A 22,485-nucleotide genomic window follows, 5' to 3' on the forward strand; every position below is an offset into this window, starting at 1 on the left:
CATTAAGTAGTGTCCTTCTTTGTCTTTCTTTATGGCCTTTGTTTTAAAGTCTATTTTGCCTGATGTGGGAGTTGCGACTCCTGCTTTTCTGTTATGTCTATTGGCGTGAAATATTTTTCCCCACCCTTTCACTTTCAATCTATATGTATCTTTTGTCCTAAGGTGAGTTTCTTGTAGGCAGCATATTGAAGGTTTTTGCCTTTTTATCCAGTCAGCCACTCTGTGTCTTGGTTGGGGCATTCAGTCCATTGACATTTAAGGTGATAATTGATAGATGATTATTTAATGCCATTTTGAACCTCGTGTTCCAGTTGATTCTATGGTTCTCCATTCTTCCTTTCTTTTTTCTTATTTTTATTATTTTTTTTTGGTTGGATGGTCTCCTGTTATTATCTGCTTGAGTTTTTTTTTTTTTTTCATTTTTTGCGAATGCAATATTTGGTTTTGGCTTGTGGTTGCCCTGTTTTTTAAATATGCTAACCCCTTCCCATAATTGTGTGTTTTAGCCTGATGGTCATGTAAGTTCAAACACTTAATTACTATATTAAAATTAAGAAGAGAGACATACATACAAACAAAAAGGGTTATTTACTGCCTAACATCCCTTGCCCACATTATATGGTTTTGATGACTCTTTTTTATTTTTTCTTTTTAATATTATTTTGTTTGAAGCATGTTCATGATTAAATCTGTATGCTGACTTATTTGAGTTACTGCTCTATGATTGTAGTTTCCTCAGTCCTAGTTCTTCCTCTTCTTCTTTTTTTTTTCTTTTCTTTTTTCTTCCCTTTCCTTCCTTTCCTTTTGGTTTAGAGAAGTCCTTTCAGTATTTCTTTTAACCTGGGTTTTGTGTTGCTGTATTCTTTAAGTTTTTGTTTGTTGGAAAAACTTTTTATTTCCCCTTCTATTTTAAATGATATTCTTGCTGGATAGAGTATTCCAGGTTGCATATTTTTTCCTTTTAGCACTTTAAATATCTCTTGCCATTCCCTCCTGGTCTGTAGTGTTTCTGTAGAGAAATCAGCTGATAATCTTATGGGGGTTCCCTTATAGGTAACATTCTGCTTTTCTCTTGCTGCCTTTAGGATCCTCTCTTTATCACTAACTTTTGCCATTTTTATTATAATGTGTCTTGGTGTGGGTCTGTTTGGGTTCAACTTGTTTGATGCCCTCTGTGCTTCCTGATCTTGAACCCAATATCCTTTAGATTTGGGAAGTTTCCAGCAATAATTTCTTCAAATATATTTTCCATCCCCTTATCTTTTTCTACTGCTTCTGGAATTCCTATTATGTGTAGATTGGCCCACTTTATATTATCCCATAGGTCTCTTATATTGCTTTCCTGTTTTTTCATTTGGTTTTCTGTCTGCTGACTCGATTGGGTGATTTCCATTATTCTATCTTCCATATCACTGATTCATTCTTCTGCATTATTCATTCTGGTTTTTACTGCCCCTAGTTCAGTTTGTATCTCTGCAAATGAATGTTCTAGTTTTTCTTGGCTCCTCCTTATATTTTCTAGTTCCTTTCTGAGGGTGTCTGCATTACTGTTCATATCTTCTCTTAATTCCTTCAGTGTTTTCACTATTTCTCTTTTGAACTCCAGGTCTGTCTGACTGCAGAGATCTGTTTCATTGTTGACTGTTTTAGGTGAGTTCTCCTGTTGGTTTGACTGGGGGTGGTTTCTCAGCTTCTTCATCTTGCTTGTTTTCTTTCTCCTGAGGGAGTTGTACTCTCCGTTATCGGGCAGTGTTTGCCTTGTCACTGCCATGGAATGTTTCCTGAGGGCTGGCGTTGTTGGTCAATCTTTTTTGAGGCAGTGTGGCTTTTCTGGAGTGTTGATGGGGCTAACAGGGTCTCTTTGAAGTAAAGAAGGACTTCCTGAGGGCAGACAGGACTGGGAGGCCCACACCACGATGGTAACAGATTTCACTTGGTCAGGCAGAGCTTGCTCTGGTGTTTTTGGGCTGTGGGGTTCTTGCAGGGGGTTGGCGGTGTTGGGCAGCTGTTCTTCAGGAGTTCAGTGCCCCCTGAGGGCTGGAGCAGCTATCTGGGTCACTGAGAACCTAAGAGGCTTTTCCCTAGGGCAGCCCAACTCAGAAGGACGGCCTGAGAATGTAGGCAGATCTTTTCACCGTCTGGCCAAGCTTGTTGCAGCTTTTCTGGGCTGCAGGGGGTCCTGCCTGGAGGTGGCAGTCCTGTGAAGCTGATCCACTAGAGCTGGGCACCCCCTGGGTGCTTGGGCGGCTAGCTGGGCCACTGCCAACCCAAGAGGCTCCTCCCCAGGGCAGCCCAACTCAGAAAGACCGTCCAAGAATTAGGCAGATCTTTTCACGGCCTGGCTAGGCTTGTTCTAGCTTTTCTGGGCTGCAGGCCTTTTCTTGGGGGCTGGTGGTGTTTGGTGCTGCTCTGTGGGGGTGTAGCCCCTCCAAAGGGCAAGCAGGCCTCTGCAGGGACAGCCCCTGTGGTGGTAGGCTTCAGGCAATTGTTGAGGCCAGCCCTCCTGGATGGCAGGCAGCCCTGTGTCCCACAAGAGCGTGGTGGGGGGGGTGGGGGTGGGGGGAGGGGATGTACTGGGAAGCACAGCTTTCTGCTAGCTAGCGGGCCTGTAAGCTTGCTGTGGCATGGGGAGTATTCTATGGGGACCCACCCCTTCTTCTCTCCCCTCCCCAGCACGGGCACAGACCAGGCTATTCTCCCAGGTTCCCTCTGATGTGGCTTTCCACTGTCCCGCCCCTAGATTATTGCTCCCTTCCTCTGCGACAGCTTTGTTTTCTAGTCTCCCAGGCAGTCTCTGTCCCGTCAAACTTGAAAGACCAGTTTCTAGACCTCCCAAGCAGTCTCTGCTCCGCCCCGCCCCCCCAGCCCTTTCCCGGGGACTAACCTCCGGAGCCGAGGACTCAGTGCCCAGCCCCCACCCAGACGTCTCAATTTTTGGTGACTGTGCCCGTAGTTCAGGTGGTCCATTTGGTTCTCGATCTGCTTTTCAGTACTCCAACTTACTGCTACACTCCTCTGCCTCTGGAGATTCCTCTGGTTCGTTTGATCTTTCCCCCGAGTAGGTGACTTTCCAGGGTGTGGGATTCCTTTCTCCTCCTCAGTTCCCTTTTGGGAGCGCCCGTCCAGCTCGGATTCACCTTCTCTCACTCTCCTCTTTTCTCTTGTTTTGCCTAGTAATGTCACGAACCTCTTGTCGTTATTGGAGTTTAGGTTCTTCTGCCAGTGATTGGTTGCTGTTCTGTGTGAGTCAATTATCCTGTAGATGTGCTTTTTTTGTTGTGTTTGTGGGAGAGGGCGAGCATGTCCCCCTACTCTTCTGCCATTTGTCTCCTTCTGAAAGATATTTTAAAAAGGCTCAAATCAGACTTCTATAGATGAAAATGATAATGTATAAGATAAATATCTCTTCTTAGGGTTAATGACAGATTAGGAATTGCGGAAGAAAAGATTAGTGAACTTGCAGACAGAGGTACAAAATGAAACAGAGTGAAATGATAAGTAATGCAAGCATTCCTGAACCAAGGGAAAACTTCAAGTGGCCTATTACATCTGTAGTTCTAGTTTCCAAAGGAGAGAGGTGAACAGAAAAAAGACATTTGAAAATAATTCAGATTTTATAGATATAAACCCAAAGACTCAAAAAGTTCAATGAAGGCAAAGCACAAGAAACATGAATAAAACTACACTAAGCCATATCATGATTATTGTACACATGAAATTTATATAATGTTATAAATGGATGATACTACAATTTTAAAAAGGGATGATAGGTCATTTACTTTCTTAAGACCTGTAATTTTATTGGATATTTCATTTTCAAAATAATAAGAAATAGTCAATTAGTTAATTAATTTTATTTTTTTTTTACATATGCACCTGCAGCACATGGATGATTCCGGGCTAAGGGATGAACTGGAGCTTCAGTTGCCAGTCTATGCCACAGCCACAGCAATGCAGGATCCAAGCTGCATCTGTGACCTCTCCTATAGCTTGCAGCAATGGCAGATCCTTAACCCAATGAGTGAGGCCAGGGATTGAACCCCCATCCTCATGGATACTATGTCAGATTCTTAACTTGCTGAGCCACAGGAAATCCAGTTAAAATAGATCTTATTAAAAAAGATCTATGTAAAAATATCTCTTTTTAAAAAGATCTATTTTATTTTATTTTATTTTTATTTTATTTGTCTTTTTGTCTTTTTTAGGGCCGCACCCATGGCATATGGAGGTTTCCAGGCTGGGGGGTCTAATCGGAGCTGTAGCCACTGGCCTATGCCACAACCACAGCAACATGGGGTCCAAGCCACATCTTCAACCTACACCACAGCTCATGGCAATGCCGGAACTTTAACCCACTGAGCCAGGCCAGAGACTGAACCTGCAAACTCATGGTTACTAGTCGGGTTTGTAACTGAGTCATGACGGGAACTCCTAAAAAGATCTATTTCAAAATAGCTGTTTTTAACAGCCGAAACCTTTAAAACCTGTATTAAAAAAATTCTCAAAGTCAGGAAAGTGAAGTTGTAAAGTATTTTTAATTGGCTTATGAAAACAAAATTTGTGGGATTCCTCTCAAGTAGAAGCCAGCAAACTTGTTCTTAAAAGGCCATATAATAAGGGGTTCTTTTCTGGCACAGTGGGTTAAGGTTCTGGATTTGTCACTTCAGTGGATTGGGCCTCTGCTGTTGCACAGGTTCAGTCCCTTGCCTGAGGATTTTCACATGCTGTGGGCGTGGCCAAAAAAGCCATATAATTAATTTCATAATTAATATTATATGCCATAATATTATAGGCATATAGGCCTTATGGTCTCTGTTGCAATTACTCAACTCTGCCACTGTCACAGGAAAGCAGCCACTGACAAAACATAAATGAATGGGCATGGCTATATTCCAGCCTTCAAGTATAGTTTGCTTGACAATCCACACTCTAAAATAGTATTTAGAGGGCAATTTATACCAGTAAATACTAATATTAGAAAAGAAGTGTCTCAAATCCATCACCTCAGCTTCAATCCAAAGAAACTAGATAAAGAAAAGCAAAATTAAACTAAAAGTAAGCAGAAGAGAGAAACAAAAAAGAGCAGCATGGAGAACAGAAAAACAATAGAGAAAATTAATGAAAGCAAAAGCTAGTTCTTTGATAATTCTGACAAACCTCTGGCCAAACTGATGAAGAAAATAAGAGAGACGACATAAATTACCAATGTCAGGAATAAGAGGTTACATCACTACAGAGCATACAGACACTAAAGACATTCTTAGAGAGTGTTTATGACAACTCTATGCGAAAAAATTTGACAACCTCGAAAAAATGGAATTTCCTTGAAATATGCATGGTACCAAACCTCACTAAAGAACTAGATAACCTAAGTAGCCCTATTTCTATTAAATTGAAATTGTGGTTAAAAACCTTTCCACAAAGAACAAAACAAAACAAAAAGCTTGAGCTACTATGGCTTCTTTGGTTACTTCTACCAAATGTTAAAGAAGAAGTAATGCTTTAATACCCATACTAGGCACTCCCGTTGTGGCTCAGCAGGTTAAGAACCTGACCTAGTATCCATGAGGATGTGGGTTTTATCCCTGGTCTCTCTCAGTGGGTTAAGGATCTGGCATTGATGCAAGCTGTGGGGCAGATCAAAGATGTATCTGGCATTGCTGTGGCTGTGGCATAGGCCTGAAGCTGCAGCTCTGATTTGGCCCCTGGCCCAGGAACTTCCATATGCCCTAGCTGCAGCTATTAAAAAAAAACAGTTATACACAAAGCTTTATAACAAATCGAAGAGGAGAGAATACTTCTCAACTTATTCTTTGAGACTCTGATAACTAAATGAGACAAAGCCAGTATAAGAAAGCTACTGACAAATATTTCTTATGAGCATAGATGTAAATTTTTAAAAATTAGTAAATCCAATTTAATAATATGTAAAATGGAATATACATCAGAACCAAGTGGGATTTATCCTAGGAATGGAGGATTGATGTAATATTTGAAAAATCAACCAATGCAATTTACTAGCAAATTAAATGAGAAAACACATATGATCTTCTCCAGAGATGCAGAAAAAAACTAGCAAAATCCAACATCCATTACTGATAGAATCACTGAATAAACTAGGAAAAGAGGAGCACTTCATCAGCCTGATAAGGAGCATGTGCAAAAAGCCTACAGGTAGCATCATACTTAAATGGGAAAAACTGAATACTTTCCTTAGATCAGAAACAAGACAAAGATGCTTTTCTCACCACTTAACTGCAACATTTTACTGGAGGCTCTAGCTAGCTGGTATAATAAGGCAAGGAAAGAAATACAGGGAATCCATATTGGGAAGGAAGAATTAAGTCTTTATTTGCATACAACATGACTGTCAATGTAGAAAATCTGAAGGAATCTACCAAAAAAAAGCTCCTAGAAATAATAGGTAAATTTGACAAGTGTACAGCATAAGATCAGTGTAGAAAAATTGACGATTTTCTATATTATAACATAAACAATTAGAAATTGAAATAAAAATGCTATTTACAATAGCATCAATATATAAAATAGGGTAAATCTGACCAAACATTTGCAATTAAACTACAAAATATTGCAGAGAGTAATTAAAGAAGATCTAAATAAATGGGGAGATACACTTTGGTCATAGATCGGAACATTCAGTATCATTAAGTTATCATTTCTCCTAGATTGAGGTATAAAATTCATGCAGTTCCTATCAAACCCATGGGAGGTGTTTGTGTGTGTGTGTGTGTGTGTGTGTGTGGTTGAAGTCGACAAAATTATTTTAAAATTTACACGGAAATTCTGAGTATCTAGAATGGTCAAAGACAACTCAAAGTGCAGAACAAATTGTGAGGGCTAGTACTACCTAATTCCACAACTTGTTAAAAAACCAAAATAACAAAGATGTTGTGATATTGGCATGAAGTTAGGTGGGCAGAGGGTTAAGGATCTGGCATTGCCCTGAGCTGTGGTGTAGGTCTCAAACAAAGCTCGATCCCGCATTGCTGTGGCTGTGGCGTTAGCAGTGGGGGGGGGGCTACCACTCTGATTTGACCCCTAGCCTGGGAACCTCCATATGCCGAGGGTGCAGCCCTATAAAAGACCAAAAAAAAAAAGTTAGGTGGCTAGAGAAATGGAACGGGGTAGGGAGTTCAGGTATAAGCCTCCTCACATGGTTTTTGACAAAGTGATTTTTTTTTCTTTTTTTTTGTCTTTTTAGGGCCACACCTGCAGCATATGGAAGTTCCCAGGTTAGGGGTCAAATCAGAGTTGTACCAATGGCCTTTACCATAGCCACTGCAACTCAGGATCTGAGCTGTGTCTGCAACCACAGCTCATGGCAACACCGGATCCTTAAGCCACTGAGTGAGGCCAGGGATCGAACCCGTGTCTTCATGGATGCTAGTCGGGTTCGTTAACTGCTGAGCCACAATGGGAACTACTGACAAAGTGTTTTTTGACAAAGGTGCAAAGCCAACTAAGTGGAGAGGGGATATTTTTTTTTCTTTTTCTTTTTTTCCCCCCACAAATAGTCTTGGAACAAATGGATGCTCATATGCAGAGAAATGAACTTCAATCCACACCTCCCACTTTATCAAAAAAACTCACTCAAATGTGGATCTTAGACATAAATGTAAAGGCTAGCACTTTAAAATTTCTAATGGAAAACAATTTACAGTAGAATAGGTATAAAAGTAGTTCTGGTGAGGGCATGGCTATTGTATTTTATTAGACTGTTTTTAGAATTTGGCTGCCAATTTCTGTTATTTGTCTCTTTTATGAAAATATATGTGTATGTGTATATTTCTGTGTTGTTTCTCAAAATTTTCAGTATGGATTTTTCCATTCTGTATTGTTCTTAGTAAATCTACCCATTACACCATTAGTAGCACATAGCAGCACACACTTCCAGTAAACACTGTGTTATTTTGCTGTGAGGCCCTCCCAGGATCCCTTTCATCCTTTTCTTTCTGAAATCTGCTACTCATTTTTTTTCTTCAACTGCCCCATCATTTCTGATGGGACAAAACTTTATGGTTACAGATTTTCCCCAGTATCCAACAATGGAGCTTTTGGAAGCCAGAATAGCATAAAGCAAAGAAGGAATCACCAGTTTTCATAAAAGCAGAAATCCACTTCACATTTCTTCCTTAGTGAAAAGAGGTGCTGATGAGGTCCTGTAAAAGCAAAGAAGCATAAAGCAAACTATTGAAAAGGGGAGGTACCATTATGTTCCAAAAGGACTGAGAATTACTCAGGATATAAGCACCTCTGCCTTCATGAGCTCCTCCCTTCAAAAAAAAATAATTAATTACATTTCATGACTGAATTCATAGACAGAAAAATCCACTCATATTATATTTTAAGCTATCATCTTTGGCTCAAAGGGTGTTTTGTTTTGTTTCTGATTTTAGAAGATAGTGAATGATTTTCAGTGACCCCTAAAATGTCTTAGACCTTTAAAAAAACTAGATATTTGAGGTGAGCATTTTATAGATAGTCCAAAGTAATATCCTTATTCATCAGAAAAGCAGTGAATTGTTAAATGACCATTAGTTGTGTAACGTGAGTCCCACCTCTTGGTAAGTCTCATGGCTGTCTTCAAACAATTAACTTCACGTAACTCCATTTGTTGTTCTGATGCTGTTTTCAAGGGCAACCACTGGATGTGCAAAAAACTGCAAGAGATTAAGAACTTCAGCACATGGTACACTGGCAAGCCTAAATTTTGGCACAGCATACTGAAAATGGCTTCTAAGTTGTGTTGTATCTTTAGCAATGTTTAAATGATTTCAGATCTTTCCTGAAAGTGAGGAGGGAAATGAGTAAACTTTAATCAACAACTATTAATATAATTGGAATCATTTCTTCTGACTCAGACCTTTAAAGGTGGTTTTCCTGACCTCTGCTTTGGACACGGTCTCTCAAGGTCATCACTGATGTCCCTGGGAGCTACTCTCCCTAGCCCCATGTGAACCCCACCCTGAGCCCCACCATGGGCCATACTGCCCATGTTCCGTGTGACCAACCCACCTGACCCCCATGGTCCTCATTCCTATGGCTTTGTCATTGTGCCTCTGACCCCATTTGTGGCATCAATGGTCCATGAACACTACAGAAAAGACCTGGAGTTCTCACCATTGAGAAGCTGGTTCTCACGGTCCACTTCGTGGGGACAGCAGCCTCATCTGCCCTGCTAGGAGCTCAGGGGGCACTGGCATGGATTTACTGAAGGTATAAGCACAGAGTAAATGAAAGGACAAAACTGACCAGTGATGTCCTGACAAGTTAACCCCACAGGGATTTCACCCAACCATAAAGGTGTTCTGAGCTGCTGACTGTGGTAGATAGCCCACAGATGGACTAAGGAAGTGTCGGGAGGGAGAGGGCTCCTGTTGGAGCTTTTGAGGCCGGGTAGGACACCCTGAGGCAGGGGGCTCAGTCCTGTGGAGCACTCTGTTTTCCAGGCATGGCTGTGCTCTTTCAAATTGAAGGTAGTAACTTAACTGACATAGTTAAAAAACCTATTTTACTTTCAGATGGGCCAATAATGTCTCAGAGTTTTATGTTTTTGTCCCTCTCAGTCCTGTTTCACTGGATCCTGGGGGACGTGTCAGTCCAGTGGCGAAGGTAGACCCAACAGAGTTTGCGATTGACCTGTTTTTGTGATGTGATGACCTGTTTTTGTTTCCTCTTAAGGTTGCTTGTCATTCAGGTAAGCATTGGTTTTTCAGTGCAAAAGAAACAAATCAAGAATATTTTCAAAATCATGGTGAGGAGTTCTGTTCTGTGGGCTTTGCACTGTGTCCACAGCCCTCAAGTTCACCCTCCCTGGACCCTGCTGTGGCCTACACCTGTGCAGAAGGAAGGCCCATCTGTGGTCTCACATCTCCTTTCCTGTTTCTAGGGCCTGGACTTCGCTGGCTTCACCGCCCACATGTTTGCTGGGATTTGCTTTGTTCTCTTGTTCTCCTTTCCACTCCTCAGACTCCTTTACTGGAACAGAAAGCTTTATAACAAGGAACCCAGTGAGATTGTTGGTGAGTAGAAGCACCTGCTCATAACAGCCTCAGCATTTACTATTATAATACTCTTTTTTTCTGGGGGATGTTGCCCCCAAAAGGCAGGAGGTTAACCACATGTAGAACATCAGGGAAGTGTCAGTCATTGGGATGCTGCACACTCAGTGTGTCCCAATTGGCCTCCTAGCACATAGTGTGCTTTCAGGAGCTGTAAATCCATGAGCTGTGCCTCCTTAGTTTCCTTTTTTCTTTTCTTTTGTTTTCTTTTCTTTTCTCTTTTCTCTTCTCTTTTCTTTTCTTTCTTTCATCTTTTTAGGGCTGCACCTGTGGCATATGAAAGTTCCCAGGCTAGGGGTCAAATCAGCCAGCCTTCACCACAGCCACAGAAAAGCAGATCTGAGCCACATCTGCTACCTACACTACAGCTCACAGCAACGCTGGATCCTTAACCCATTGAGTGAGGCCAGGAATTGAACCCACATCCCCATGGATACTAGTTGGGTTTGTTACCACTGAGCCACAATGGGAACTCCAAGTTTTCTGTAGAGCGAAAGTGGTGAAATGTGGGAAGGAATGACCATTGTATGCAATTTGCATGTCATGACAGTGTTAAGCCATGGGTGTACACAAATAGCATATAAATACAAATAACATAGTCTATAGACTGTAGAGTTCTAATACGTCTAGTTTGAGACTAAATGTGATGATGAAAATGGCAACATATAATCCAGCGCAGGGGGTAAAATATTGTGTCAATCAAGGTCATATTGGTGAGGCAGAGGCAGGAGGAAGAGGGCCTGTGGCCATCTGAGGCTTTCCAATTTCCTCACTTTAAAAATTTTAGTACATGATTATTACGGGAAAGCCAGCCTCTTCTCCTCTAGGCCCTCTGTGGCACATTGTGCACTTTGCCCTGATAATAGGGCACATCTAGGAACACAGTGATGAAGGTGCATTTCTTCCCCTGTGGTTTCAGATGAAGTAGTTCACAGGTGTCCTTACAGAGCTCGTGGCTTGTATGTCTACCTTTCTCATCCTGTGTTATTCCACCATCCTGCAACTTCTGGTTTTATCTTTATTAAGATAACCCAGGGAATTCCCGTCATGGCTCAGTGGTAATGAACCTGATTAGAATCCATGAGGATGGGGGTTCAATCCTGGCCTTGCTCAGTGGGTTAAGATTCCAGCGTTGCTGTGGCTGTGGTGTAGGCCAGCAGCTGCAGCTCCTCCTCTTCCCTTAGCCTGGGAACTTCCATAGGCCTCCAAAAAGGGGGGGGGGGGGGAAGATAACCCAGTCTCATTTACATACAAATAGCTGGGGATCTAATGTGTTTTCACCAGCCCTCCCTCCTGCTTATCAGACAGTGATCTGCCTTTCTTTCCAATGTGGCTTTTGTATTCAGAATTTGACTATTTTTGTTCTAGTTAGAGAAACATCTCATATACTTTCTCAAGAGTTATATCTGTAAAACATGCTTGTTCCTAGTAGAATGTAGTTGCCCACCTCTACCAAAGAAATGGGATGATATGCAGAAATTTCTATTCTAGACAATATTGGTTTATTTTCTTGAAGTATAGTTGATGTGTTACTTTCTACTGTACAACAAAGTAATTCAGTTATACATATATACATATATATCTACGTATTCTTTTTTGTATTCTTTTCCAGTATGGTTTATCACTGGTTATTGAATATAATTCCCTGTGTTATATAGTAGTGCTTTATTTCTCATCCATTCTATATGTAATAGTTCAATCTGTTAATCCCAAATTCCCAATCCACTCCCCTTGAAAACCACAAATCTGTTCTCTATTTTTTTTAATCTGTTTCTATTTTGTAGATATGTTCATTTGTGTCATATTTTAGATTCCACGTGTAAGTGATAACATGGTATTTGTCTTTCTCTGTTTGATTTACTTCATTTAGTGTGATAATCTCTAGGTCCATCCATGTTGCTGCAAATGGCATTGTTTCATTTTTTTTTATGGCTGTGGAGTATTCCATTGTGTATTTGTGTAGACACACGCACACACACACACAAATCTTCTTTATCCATTCCTCTGTTGATGGACATTTAGGTTGTTTCCATGTCTGAGCTTTGTAAATAGTGCTGCAGTGAAAACTGGGGTGCATGTATCTTTTCAAATCATACTTTTCTCTGGATATATACCCAAGAGTGGGATTGCTGGATCATATGGTATTTCTATTTTTAGTTTTTTAAGGAGCCTCCATACTGTTTTACATATGTTTTCCAATTTACGTTCCCACCAGCAGCATAGGAGGATTCCCTTTTCTCCACACCCTTTCTAGCATTTGTTATTTGTAGACTTTTTGAAAAAAATTTAAGTGACTTTTATATTTTCCATTATGGTTGATTTACAGTATTCTGTCAGTTTCAACTGTACAGCAAAGTGACCCAGTCATACATATCTGTACATTCATTTTCTCACATTATCCTCCATCATGTTCCATCATAAGTGACTAGATACAGTTCCCAGTGCTGTACAGCAGGATCTCATTGCTTATCTATTCCAAAGGCAATAGTTTGCATCTATTAACCCCAGACTCCCAGTCTATCCCACTCCCTCCCCCTTGACAACCATAAGTCTGTTCTCCAAGTCCATGAGTTTCTTTTCTGTGGAAAGGTCCATTTGTGACATACATTACATTCCAGATAGAAGTATTTGTCTTTCCCTTTCTGATTTACTTCACCTAGTATGATAGTATCTAATTCTATCCATGTTGCTGCACATGGCGTTATTTTGTTCTTTTTATGGCTGAGTAGCATTCCATTCCATTCCATCTTAATTGATTCATCTGTTGATGGACATTTAGGTTGTTTCCATGTCTTGGCTATTGTGAATAGTGCTGCAGTGAACATATGGGTGTGTGTGTCTTTTTCAAGGGAAGTTTTATCTGGATATATGCCCAAGAGTGGGATTGCTGGGTCATGTGGTTGTTCTATATTTAATTTTCTGAGGTACCTCCATACTGTTTTCCATAGTGCTTGTACCAATTTATATTTCCACCAACAGTGTAGGAGGGTACCCTTTTCTCTACACCTTCTCCAGCATTTGTTATTTGTTGACTTGTTAATCTTGGCCATTCCGACAGGTGTGAGGTGGTACCTCATAGTAGTTTTGATTTGCATTTCTCTAATAATTAGTGATGTCAAGCATTTTTTCACGTACCTGTTGGCCTTCTATATATCTTCTTTGAAGAAATATCTGTTCAGGTCTTTTGCCCATTTTTCAATTGGGTGGTTGCGTTTTTTTTTGCTGTTGAGTTGTATAAGTTGTTTTAGAGATTAAGCCCTTGTCAGTTGCATTGTTTGAAACTGTTTTCTCCCATTCTGTAAGTTGTCTTTTTGTTTTCTTTTTGGTTTCCTTTGCTGTGCAAATGCTTGTCGGTTTAATTATGTCCTACTGGTTTGTTTTTGCTTTTATTTCTGTTGCCTTGAGAGTCTGACCTAAGAAAACATTTGTAAGGTTGATGTCAGAGAATTTTTTGCCTGTGTTCTTTTCTAGGAGTTTGATGGTATCTTGTCTTATGTTTAAGTCTTTAAGCCATTTTGAGTTTATTTTTGTGCATGGTGTTAGGGTGTGTTTATTTGTAGAGTTTTTAATCATGGCCATTCTGTCTAATGTGAGGTGGTACCTCATTGTAGTGGTTTTTTTTGTTTTGTTTTGTTTATTTTGTCTTTTTAGGGCTGCTCTCATGGCATATGGAGGCTCCCAGGCAAGGGGTCAAATCGGAGCTGTAGCTGCTGGCCACAGCCACAGCCATAGAAATGCAGGATCTGAGTCACATCTTTGACCCACAGCACAGCTCACACCAATGCTGGATCCTTAACCCACTGAGCAAGGCCAGGGATCGAACCTGCATCCTCATGGATACTAGGCAGGTTTGTTAACCACTGAGCCAGGACAGGAACTCCTCATTGTGGTTTTGATTCGCATTTCCTTTTTTTTTTTCCCTGCCAAAAAGGATCATTTTATTCATCTACACATAACACAGATAAAAATAAGCAAATTCAGATTGTTTTTCTCAGCCATCCTTTCCACATTTTATTTAGTTTTCATGAACTATAAATCACTGACTTCTTCAGGCCAGCAGTGAAAATTCCTTTAGCGTTCTGTGTCATGCTGGAAGCTCTCACGATTGCTGAGAGCACTAGCCGTACCACGTCTCCGCAGTCGGGATCATGAGCAACTTGTAATAAGGTTTATTCCACATCTCTGTTTTTCCAGAAAGGTCCGTAATATGATTTATTTGCTGCTGTAAGGTTTTAGGCAATGTCAGTAGCTGAGTGAATTGAACTTCTGGGCTTTTATCTATCTCCAGGCTGCCTTGCTGGATTTTATACACCACTTGGGGGTTCTCCTGTAGAATGCTGCCATAGAGTTCACGAAAGTGGATTGTGTTGGGCTTCACAGTATTCAACACTTTCATCCTATCCTCTCCAACCACCATCTGAAAGTCACCTCCAGAGCCTGAGTCTCAAAGCCCAGCCCCCGCCTGAGTGTCTCTGGCTGTGGATGTCCAGGCCGGTGGTGTAGTTGATCTGTGCAGCACTCTCTACTTTGCCCTCCTCAGTCCAGCTGCTGCGCTTTTCTCAGCAGCTTTGAGGTCCCTCTATCTTGGCTGATCTCCCAGTTGGTTAGGTGGCTTCCCAGGGTTTGGGTTCCTTTTCTCTTTTATAGCCCCCTCTCAGGAGTGCTAGTCCTGTCCTGGTTCCTTTTCTCTCTCTCTTTTTCTTTTGTTCTGCACAGTTATGTCAAGGGTTTCTTGCCCTTTCTGGAGGTTTAAGTTCTTCTGCCAGCATTCAGTAGATGCTCTCTGTGAGTCATTTTACATGTAGATGTGTTTTTTTGATGTGTTTGTGGGAGAAGGTGAGTATGACGTCTTACTCCTCTGCCATCTTGATCAAACTCTTGATTCGCATTTCTTTAATAATTATAACTGAGCATCTTTTAATGTTAGGCTATACTTATTGACTGTACAAGAAATTGGAATGCACTTGTGGGTATAAAAATTATACTTTAAATGCAGTCAAGCAAGAGGAAGTCCGTGGGCAGTCTCTTGGCCCAGCTCTGAGTGAAGGTGATGTAGGTGCAAGACCAGTTGGCAGCTTCCTGTGCTCAGCTGCTCATGGGGCGTGGGCATGGGCCTCACCAAGGAGGCCCCAAACTGGAGGAGGGGTTAAGCCCAGTGTGTGGAGCTTGAAGGAAAGGGGGCCACAGACACAGATGCTGGGGGCCAAATGGCATGGTCCTTCTGGAATAGGGCCATGGAACATTCCTGCCAGGTAGCATATTTTACTTTGTTTAGGAAGAATGTGTTTTCTTGATAGCATTGATAATTCTTCATCCTGGTGGTCTACAGAGCAGCGCATGTTCCTTTCTTGAGAAAAAGACTCCCAAATTCTTTTACAGCTTTAAATGGAGGAGACAACTACAGATGATCCCATTACTTCTACGTTTTGAAGAAAAAATTAATGTTTGCTTTTTTAAAAAAACAGATAGTTCTTGCAGGAGGATATCTGGATCCACTGTTCTCATTGATCAGTTTATCAATTTGCTAGTAACAAAGTACCACAGACCGAGTGGCTTAAACAACAGATGTTATTTTCTACAAAAGTTAAGATGGTTTAATAAACCACAATAGGTCACTTTACCCCTCACAGTTCTGGAGGCTGGACATTCAGAATCATGGATGGTTGGCTGTGTGGAAGGATCTGTTCCAGGCCTTTCTCCTTGTCTCTTAGATGGCCATATTCATGTTCATATGTTGTTCCTCCTGTGTGTGTGTGTTTGTGTCCACATTTCCTCAGTTATAAGGACACCAGGGAGTTCCCATTGTGGCTCAGCAGTAACAAACCCAACTAGTATCCATGGGTTCAATTCCTGGCCCCACTAAGTGGGTTAAGGATCCAGCGTCGCCGTGAGCTGTGGCATAGGTTGCAGATGTGGCTTGAATCCCACGTTGCTATGGCTGTGGTACAGGCTGGCAACTGCAGCTCTGATTCAACCCCTAGCCTGGGAACTTCCATATGCTACACATACAGCCCTAAAAAGATGAAAAAATAGGACACCAGTCATCATGGATTTTGGAGCTATCTCTGACTTCATCTGCAGTGACCCTATTTTCTTTTTTAAATTTTTTTTTCCCACTGTACAGCATGGAGACCTAGTTACACATACGTGTATACATAATTTTTCCTCGCATTGTCATGTTGCGATGTAAGTGTCTAGACATAGTTCTCAATGTTACACAGCAGGATCTCATTGTAAAATCCATTCCAAGAGCAATAGTTTGCATCTATTAACCCCCAAGCTCCTGATCCCTCCCACTCCCTCCCTCTCCCCCTGGGGAGCCGCAAGTCCATTCTCCAAGTCTTTTCTGTGGAAACGTTCATTTGTGCCATATATTAGGTTCCAGATATGTGATATCATATGGTATTTGTCTTTCTCTTTCTGACTTACTTCACTCGGTATGAGTGAGAGTCTCTAGTTCCATCCATGTTGCTGCAAATGGCATTATTTTGTTCTTTTTGATGGCTGAGTAGTATCCCATTGTGTATGTATACCACATCTTCCTAATCCAATCATCTGTCGATGGACATTTGGGTTGTTTCCAAGTCTTGGATATTGTGAATAGGGCTGCAATGAACATGCGGGTACATGTGTCTCTTTTAAGGAAAGTTTTGTTCAGATATATGCCCAAGAGTGGGATTGCTGGGTCATGTGGTAGTTCTATGTATAGATTTCTAAGGTATTTCCAAACTGTTCTCCATACTGGCTGTACCAGCTTACATTCCCACCAACAATGGAGGAGGGTTCCTTTTTCTCCACAACCCCTCCAGCACTTGCTATTTTTGGACTTAGTAATGATGGCCATTCTGAGTGGTGTGAGGTGGTATCTCATGGTAGTTTTGATTTGCATTTCTCTAATAATCAGTGATGTTGAGCATTTTTTCATGTGCTTGTTGGCCATCTGTATATCTTCCTTGGAGAACAGTCTATTCAGGTCTTTTGACCATTTTTCCATTGGGTTGTTGGCTTTTTTGCCATTGAGTTGTATAAGTTGTTTGTAAATCCTAGCAATTAAGCCCTTGCCTGTTGCATCATTTGAAACTATTTTCTCCCATTCTATAAGTTGTGTTTTTGTTTTCTTTTGGGTTTCCTTTGCTGTGCAAAAGCTTATCAGTTTGATTAGGTCCCATTGGTTTATTTCTGCTCTTATTTCTATTTCTTTGGGAGACTGACCTGAGAAAATATTCATGATGTTGATGTCAGAGAGTGTTTTGCCTGTGTTCTCTTCTAGGAGTTTGATGGTCTTGTCTTATATTTAAGTCTTTCAGCCATTTTGAGTTTATTTTTGTGCATGGTGTGAGGGTATGTTCCAGTTTCACTGATTTGCATGCAGCTGTCCAGGTTTCCCAGCAATTCTTGCTGAATAGACTGTCTTTTTCCCATTTTGTGCTCTTGCCTCCTTTGTCAAAGATTAATTGACCACAGATGTCTGGGTTTATTTCCGGGTTCTCTGTTCTGTTCCATTGATCCGTATGTCTGTTTTGGTACCAGTACTACACTGTTTTGATGACTGTGGCTTTGTAATATTGCTTGAAGTCTGGGAAAGTTATGCCCCTGCTTGGTTTTTGTTTCTCAGGACTGCTTTGGCAATTCTGGGTCTTTTGTGGTTCCATATAAATGTTTGGATTGTTTGTTCTAGTTCTGAGGAAAATGTCATGGGTAATTTGATAGGGATTGCATTGGATCTGTAGGTTGCTTTGGGTAGTATGGCCATTTTTACAGTATTGATTTTTCCAACCCATGAACATGGAATATCTTTCTCTTTCACTACATCTTCTTTAATTTCCTTGATTAATGTTTTATAGTTCTTGGCATATAAGTGCTTTACCTCCTTGGTCAGGTGTATTCCCAGGTATTTGATTTTGTGAGGTGCAATTTTAAAAGGTATTGTATTTTTGTATTCCTTTTCTAATATTTCATTGTTGGTATATAGAAATGTGACTGATTTCTGAATGTTAATCTTCTATCCTGCTACTTTGCTGAATTATTAATCAGTTCAAGTAGTTTTTGGGTTGAGTGCTTAGGGTTTTCTATGTACAGTATCATGTCATCTGCATACAGTGACAGTGTTATGTCTTCTCTTCCTATTTGGATGCCTTTTATTTATTTATTTTTTGTTTGTCTAACTGCTGTGGCTAGGACTTCCAAACTGTGTTGAAGAGCAGTGGTGAAAGTGGGCATCCCTGTCTTGTTCCAGATTTGAGTGAGAAGGCTTTCAGTTTTTCCCCATTGAGTATTATCTTTGCTATGGGTTTAATCATAAATGGCTTTGATTATGTTCAGGAATGCTCCCTCTATACACACTTTGGTGAGAGTTTTGATTATGAATGGCTGTTGGACTTTGTCAGATGCTTTTTCTGCATCTATTGAGATGATCTGTGATTTAGGACTTTTCTTTTGTTAATATGGTGTATGACGTTGATTGATTTGTGTATATTGAACCATCCTTGTGAACCTGGGATGAACCCTACCTGGTCATGATGTATGATCTTTTTGATATGTTGTTGGATTAGATTGGCTAAAATTTTGTTGAGAATTTTTGCATCTTATATTCGTCAAAGATATTGGCCGATAGTTTTCTTTTTTGGTGGTACCTTTGTCTGGTTTTGGAATGAGGGTGATGGTGGCATCATAGAATGTCTTTGGAAGTGTTCCTTCTTCCTCAACCTTTTGAAAGAGTTTAAGGAGGATGGGCACCAGATCCTCTTTGTATGTTTGGTAGAATTCGCCTCTGAAGCCGTCTGGTCCTGGGCTTTTATTTGTAGGGAGTGTTTTTATGATGCATTCAATTTCATTTCTAGTGATCGGTCTGTTCAGTTGGTCTGTTTCTTTTTGATTCAGTTTTGGCAGGCTGTAAGATTCTAGAAAGTTGTCCATTCCTTCTAGGTTGTCAAATTTGTTGGCATATAGTTGTTCACAGTATTATCTTATGGTTTTTTGTATTCCTGCAGTATCCGTTGTGACTTCTTTTTCATTTCTAATTTTGTTTATTTGGGTTCTGTCTCTCCTCTTCTTAGTGAGTCTAGCCAGGGGTTTGTCAATTCTGTTTACCTTTTTAAAGAATCAGCTCTTGGTTTTATTAATTTTCTCTATTGTTTTTTGAGTCTCTATTTGATTGATTTCCTCTTTGATCTTTATCATTTCCTTCCTTCTGCTGACTTTAGGTCTTTTTTGTTCCTCTTTTTCTAATTCATTTAGGTGGTGGGTTAAGTTGTCAATTTGGGATCTTTCTTCTTTTTTGAAAAAGGCCCATATCGCTATGAATTTCCCTCTGAGCACTGCTTTTGCAGCGTCCCATAGATTTTGAGAGGTTGTGCCTTCATGATTGTTTTTGTCAAGGTAGTTTTTAATTTCCTTCTTGATTTCCTCATTTACCCATTGGTTTTTTAGTAGCATGTTGTTTAGTTTCTAATTTCTTTTCCCATGGTTGATTTCTAGTTTCATGGCATTGTGGTCAGAGAAGATACTTGAGATAATTTCTATGCTCCTAAATTTATTGAGGTTAGCTTTGTGCCCCAATATGTGATCAGTTCTTGAGAATGTTCCAAGTGCACTTGAGAAGAATGTGTATTCTGACTTTTTTTGGGTGCAGTGTCCTGAAGATGTCAATTAAGTCTAACTTTTCTATTGTTTCTTTTAGGATCTCTGTTGCTCTATTGCTCTTCTGTTTAGAGGATCTGTCCATTGATGTGAGTGGTGTATTAAAGTCTCCTACTTTGATTGTATTCCCATCACATTCTATCTTCATGTCTGTTAATATTTGTTGTATGTATCTGGGTGCTCCTATATTTGGGGCATATATGTTGATAATAGTAATATCTTCTTCCTGAATGGATCCTTTAATCATTAAATAGTGTCCTTCATTGTCTTTCTTTATGGCCTTCGTTTTAAAGTCTATTTTGTCTGATATGAGTATTGCAACTCCTGCTTTCCTGTCATGTCCATTGGCATGAAATGTTTTTTCCCATCCCCTCACTTTCAATCTATATGTGTCCTTTGTACTAAGGTGAGTTTCTGTAGGCAGCATATTGAAAGTTTTTGCATTTTTATCTAATCAGCCACTCTATGTCTTTTGATTGTAGTATTCAGTCCATTGACATTTAAGGTGATAATTGATAGATGATTATATATTGCCATTTTAAGCCTCACTTGCCAGTTCATTCTATTATTCTCCATTCTTCCTTTTTTTTTTTTTTTTGGTTGGATGGTCTCCAGTTATTTTCTGCTTGAGTGTTTTTCATTTCGTTTTTTGTGAATGTAATGTTTGGTTTTGACTTGTGTTTCCCCTGTTTTTTGAGTATATTAACTCCTTCCTATAATTGTGTGTTTTAGCCTGATGATCCTGTAGGTTCAAAGACTTCTTTACCATACTAAAATTTAAAAAAATCTATTTATTTCCTTGCTTCCCTTGCCCACATTTTATGATTTTGATGACTCTTTTTTGTTCTTTTTAATTTTATTTTATTTTAAACATGTTCATGATTAGATTTGTATGCTGGCTTATTTGAGTGACTGCTCTCTGATTGTGGTTTCCTCAGTCCTAGTTCTTCCTCTCTCTCTCTTTTTTTTCTCTTGATTTAGAGAAGCAGTTTCAGTATTTCTTTTAGAATGGGTTTTGTATTGCTGTATTCTTTTAGCTTTGGTTTGTTGGAAAAAAATTCTATTTCCCCTTCTATTTTAAATGATATTCTTGCTGGATAGAGTATTCCAGGTTGCATATTTTTTCCTTTCAGCACTTTTAATATCTCTGGCCATTTCCTCCTGGCCTGAAGAGTTTCTGTACAGAAATCATCTGATAGCCTTATGGGGGTTCCCTTATAAGTGACACTTTGCTTTTCTCTTGCTGCCTTTAGGATCCTCTCTTTATCACTAACTTTTGTCATTTTTATTATAATGTATCTTGGGGTGGGTCTATTTGGGTTCAACTTGTTTGGGGCTCTCTGTGCTTCCTGTATCTTGAAATCAGTATCCTTTAGATTTGGCAAGTTTCAAGTGATAATTTCTTCAAATATATTTTCCATCCCCTTATCTTTTTCTATTATGCATAGATTGGCCCACTTTATGTTATCCCATAGGTCTCTTATATTGCTTTCCTGTTTTTTCATTTGGTTTTCTGTCTGCTGACTCGATTGGGTGATTTCCATTATTCTATCTTCCATATCACTGATTCGTTCTTCTGCATTATTCATTCTGGTTTTTACTGCCCTTAGTTCAGTTTGTATCTCTGCAAATGAATGGTCTAGTTTTTCTTGGCTCCTCCTTATATTTTCTAGTTCCTTTCTGAGGGTGTCTGCATTACTGTTCATATCTTCTCTTAATTCCTTCAGTATTTTCACTATTTCTCTTTTGAACTCCAGGTGTGTCTGACTGCAGAGATCTGTTTCATTGTTGACTGTTTTAGGTGAGTTTTCCTGTTGGTTTAACTGGGAATGGTTTCTGAGCTTCTTCATCTTGCTTGTTATTTTCGTTTTCGTGGTGTATGTACACTCCTTGTGTCCGGGCAGGGTTTGCCCTGGCACTGCTGGGGAATGTTTCCCGAGGGCTGGCGCTGTTGGCTGGTCTTCTTTGAGGCAGCAGGGTATTTCCTGAGGGTGGGCAGGGCTACCAGGGTCACTCTGAAGCAAAGGAGCACTTCCCAAGGGCAGGCAGAACTGGCAGGACTGCACCACGATGGAAGCACACTTCTCGTGGCCAGGCAGGGCTTGCCCTGGTGCTTCTGGGCCATGGAGCTCTTCCAGGGGTTAGGCAGTGCTGAGCAGCTGCTCAGTGGGAGTGCAGTGCCTCCCAAGGGTGGGAGCGGCTAGCCAGGCCACTGAGAGACCAAGAAGCGCTTCCCCTGGGCAGCTGGAACTGGCAGGACCACCCTGCGATGGAGGCAGACTTCCTGTGCTCAGGCAGGTCTTGCCCTGGTGTTTCTGGGCTGTGGAGCTCTTCCTGGGGGTGGGCGGTCCTGGGCACTGCTCTTCGGGAGTGTAGCCGCCCCCCCAGAGGGTGAGCAGGCCAGGGCAGGGAGAGCCCTGGAGGTGGTTGGCTTTCCGAGAGTGGTGAGGCCAGCCTTCTGGGATGCCAAATGGCCTCAGGTCAGGCGTGCTTGGGGTAGGGGGAGAGTGATGCACTGGGAAGCACTGCTTTCTGCTAGCTGATAGGCAAGCATGCTTGCTGGAGCCCAAGGAGTATTCTGTGGCAGCCCACCCCTCCTCCTCTCCCCTCCCCAACACTAATGCCTTGTCTCTCCTCGGGTCCAGCTCTTCTCCCAGCTTCCCTCTGTTGTGGCATTCTACTCCCCGCTGTTAGCGTATTGCTCCCTCCATCCATGAGGCACCGCTTCCTAATCCCTCAGGCTGTCTCCACACCTCCAACCCCA

General features: G+C 40.9%; 1 protein-coding gene across 1 annotated transcript in view; it reads left to right on the forward strand.

The window, feature by feature from the left end:
• The window catches only part of OCA2 (OCA2 melanosomal transmembrane protein), a gene marked incomplete at its 5' end in the record, with an annotated part of 212,273 nt that overhangs the window by 76,937 nt on the left and 112,851 nt on the right, over positions 1 to 22,485 (forward strand). Inside the window, 1 exon segment of the mRNA NM_214094.2 lies at positions 9,911 to 10,043. Coding sequence (NP_999259.2) covers positions 9,911 to 10,043 — 133 coding nt within the window.

The sequence above is a fragment of the Sus scrofa genome, chromosome 15 (assembly GCF_000003025.6).
Source record: "Sus scrofa isolate TJ Tabasco breed Duroc chromosome 15, Sscrofa11.1, whole genome shotgun sequence".
NCBI lineage: Eukaryota > Metazoa > Chordata > Mammalia > Artiodactyla > Suidae > Sus > Sus scrofa.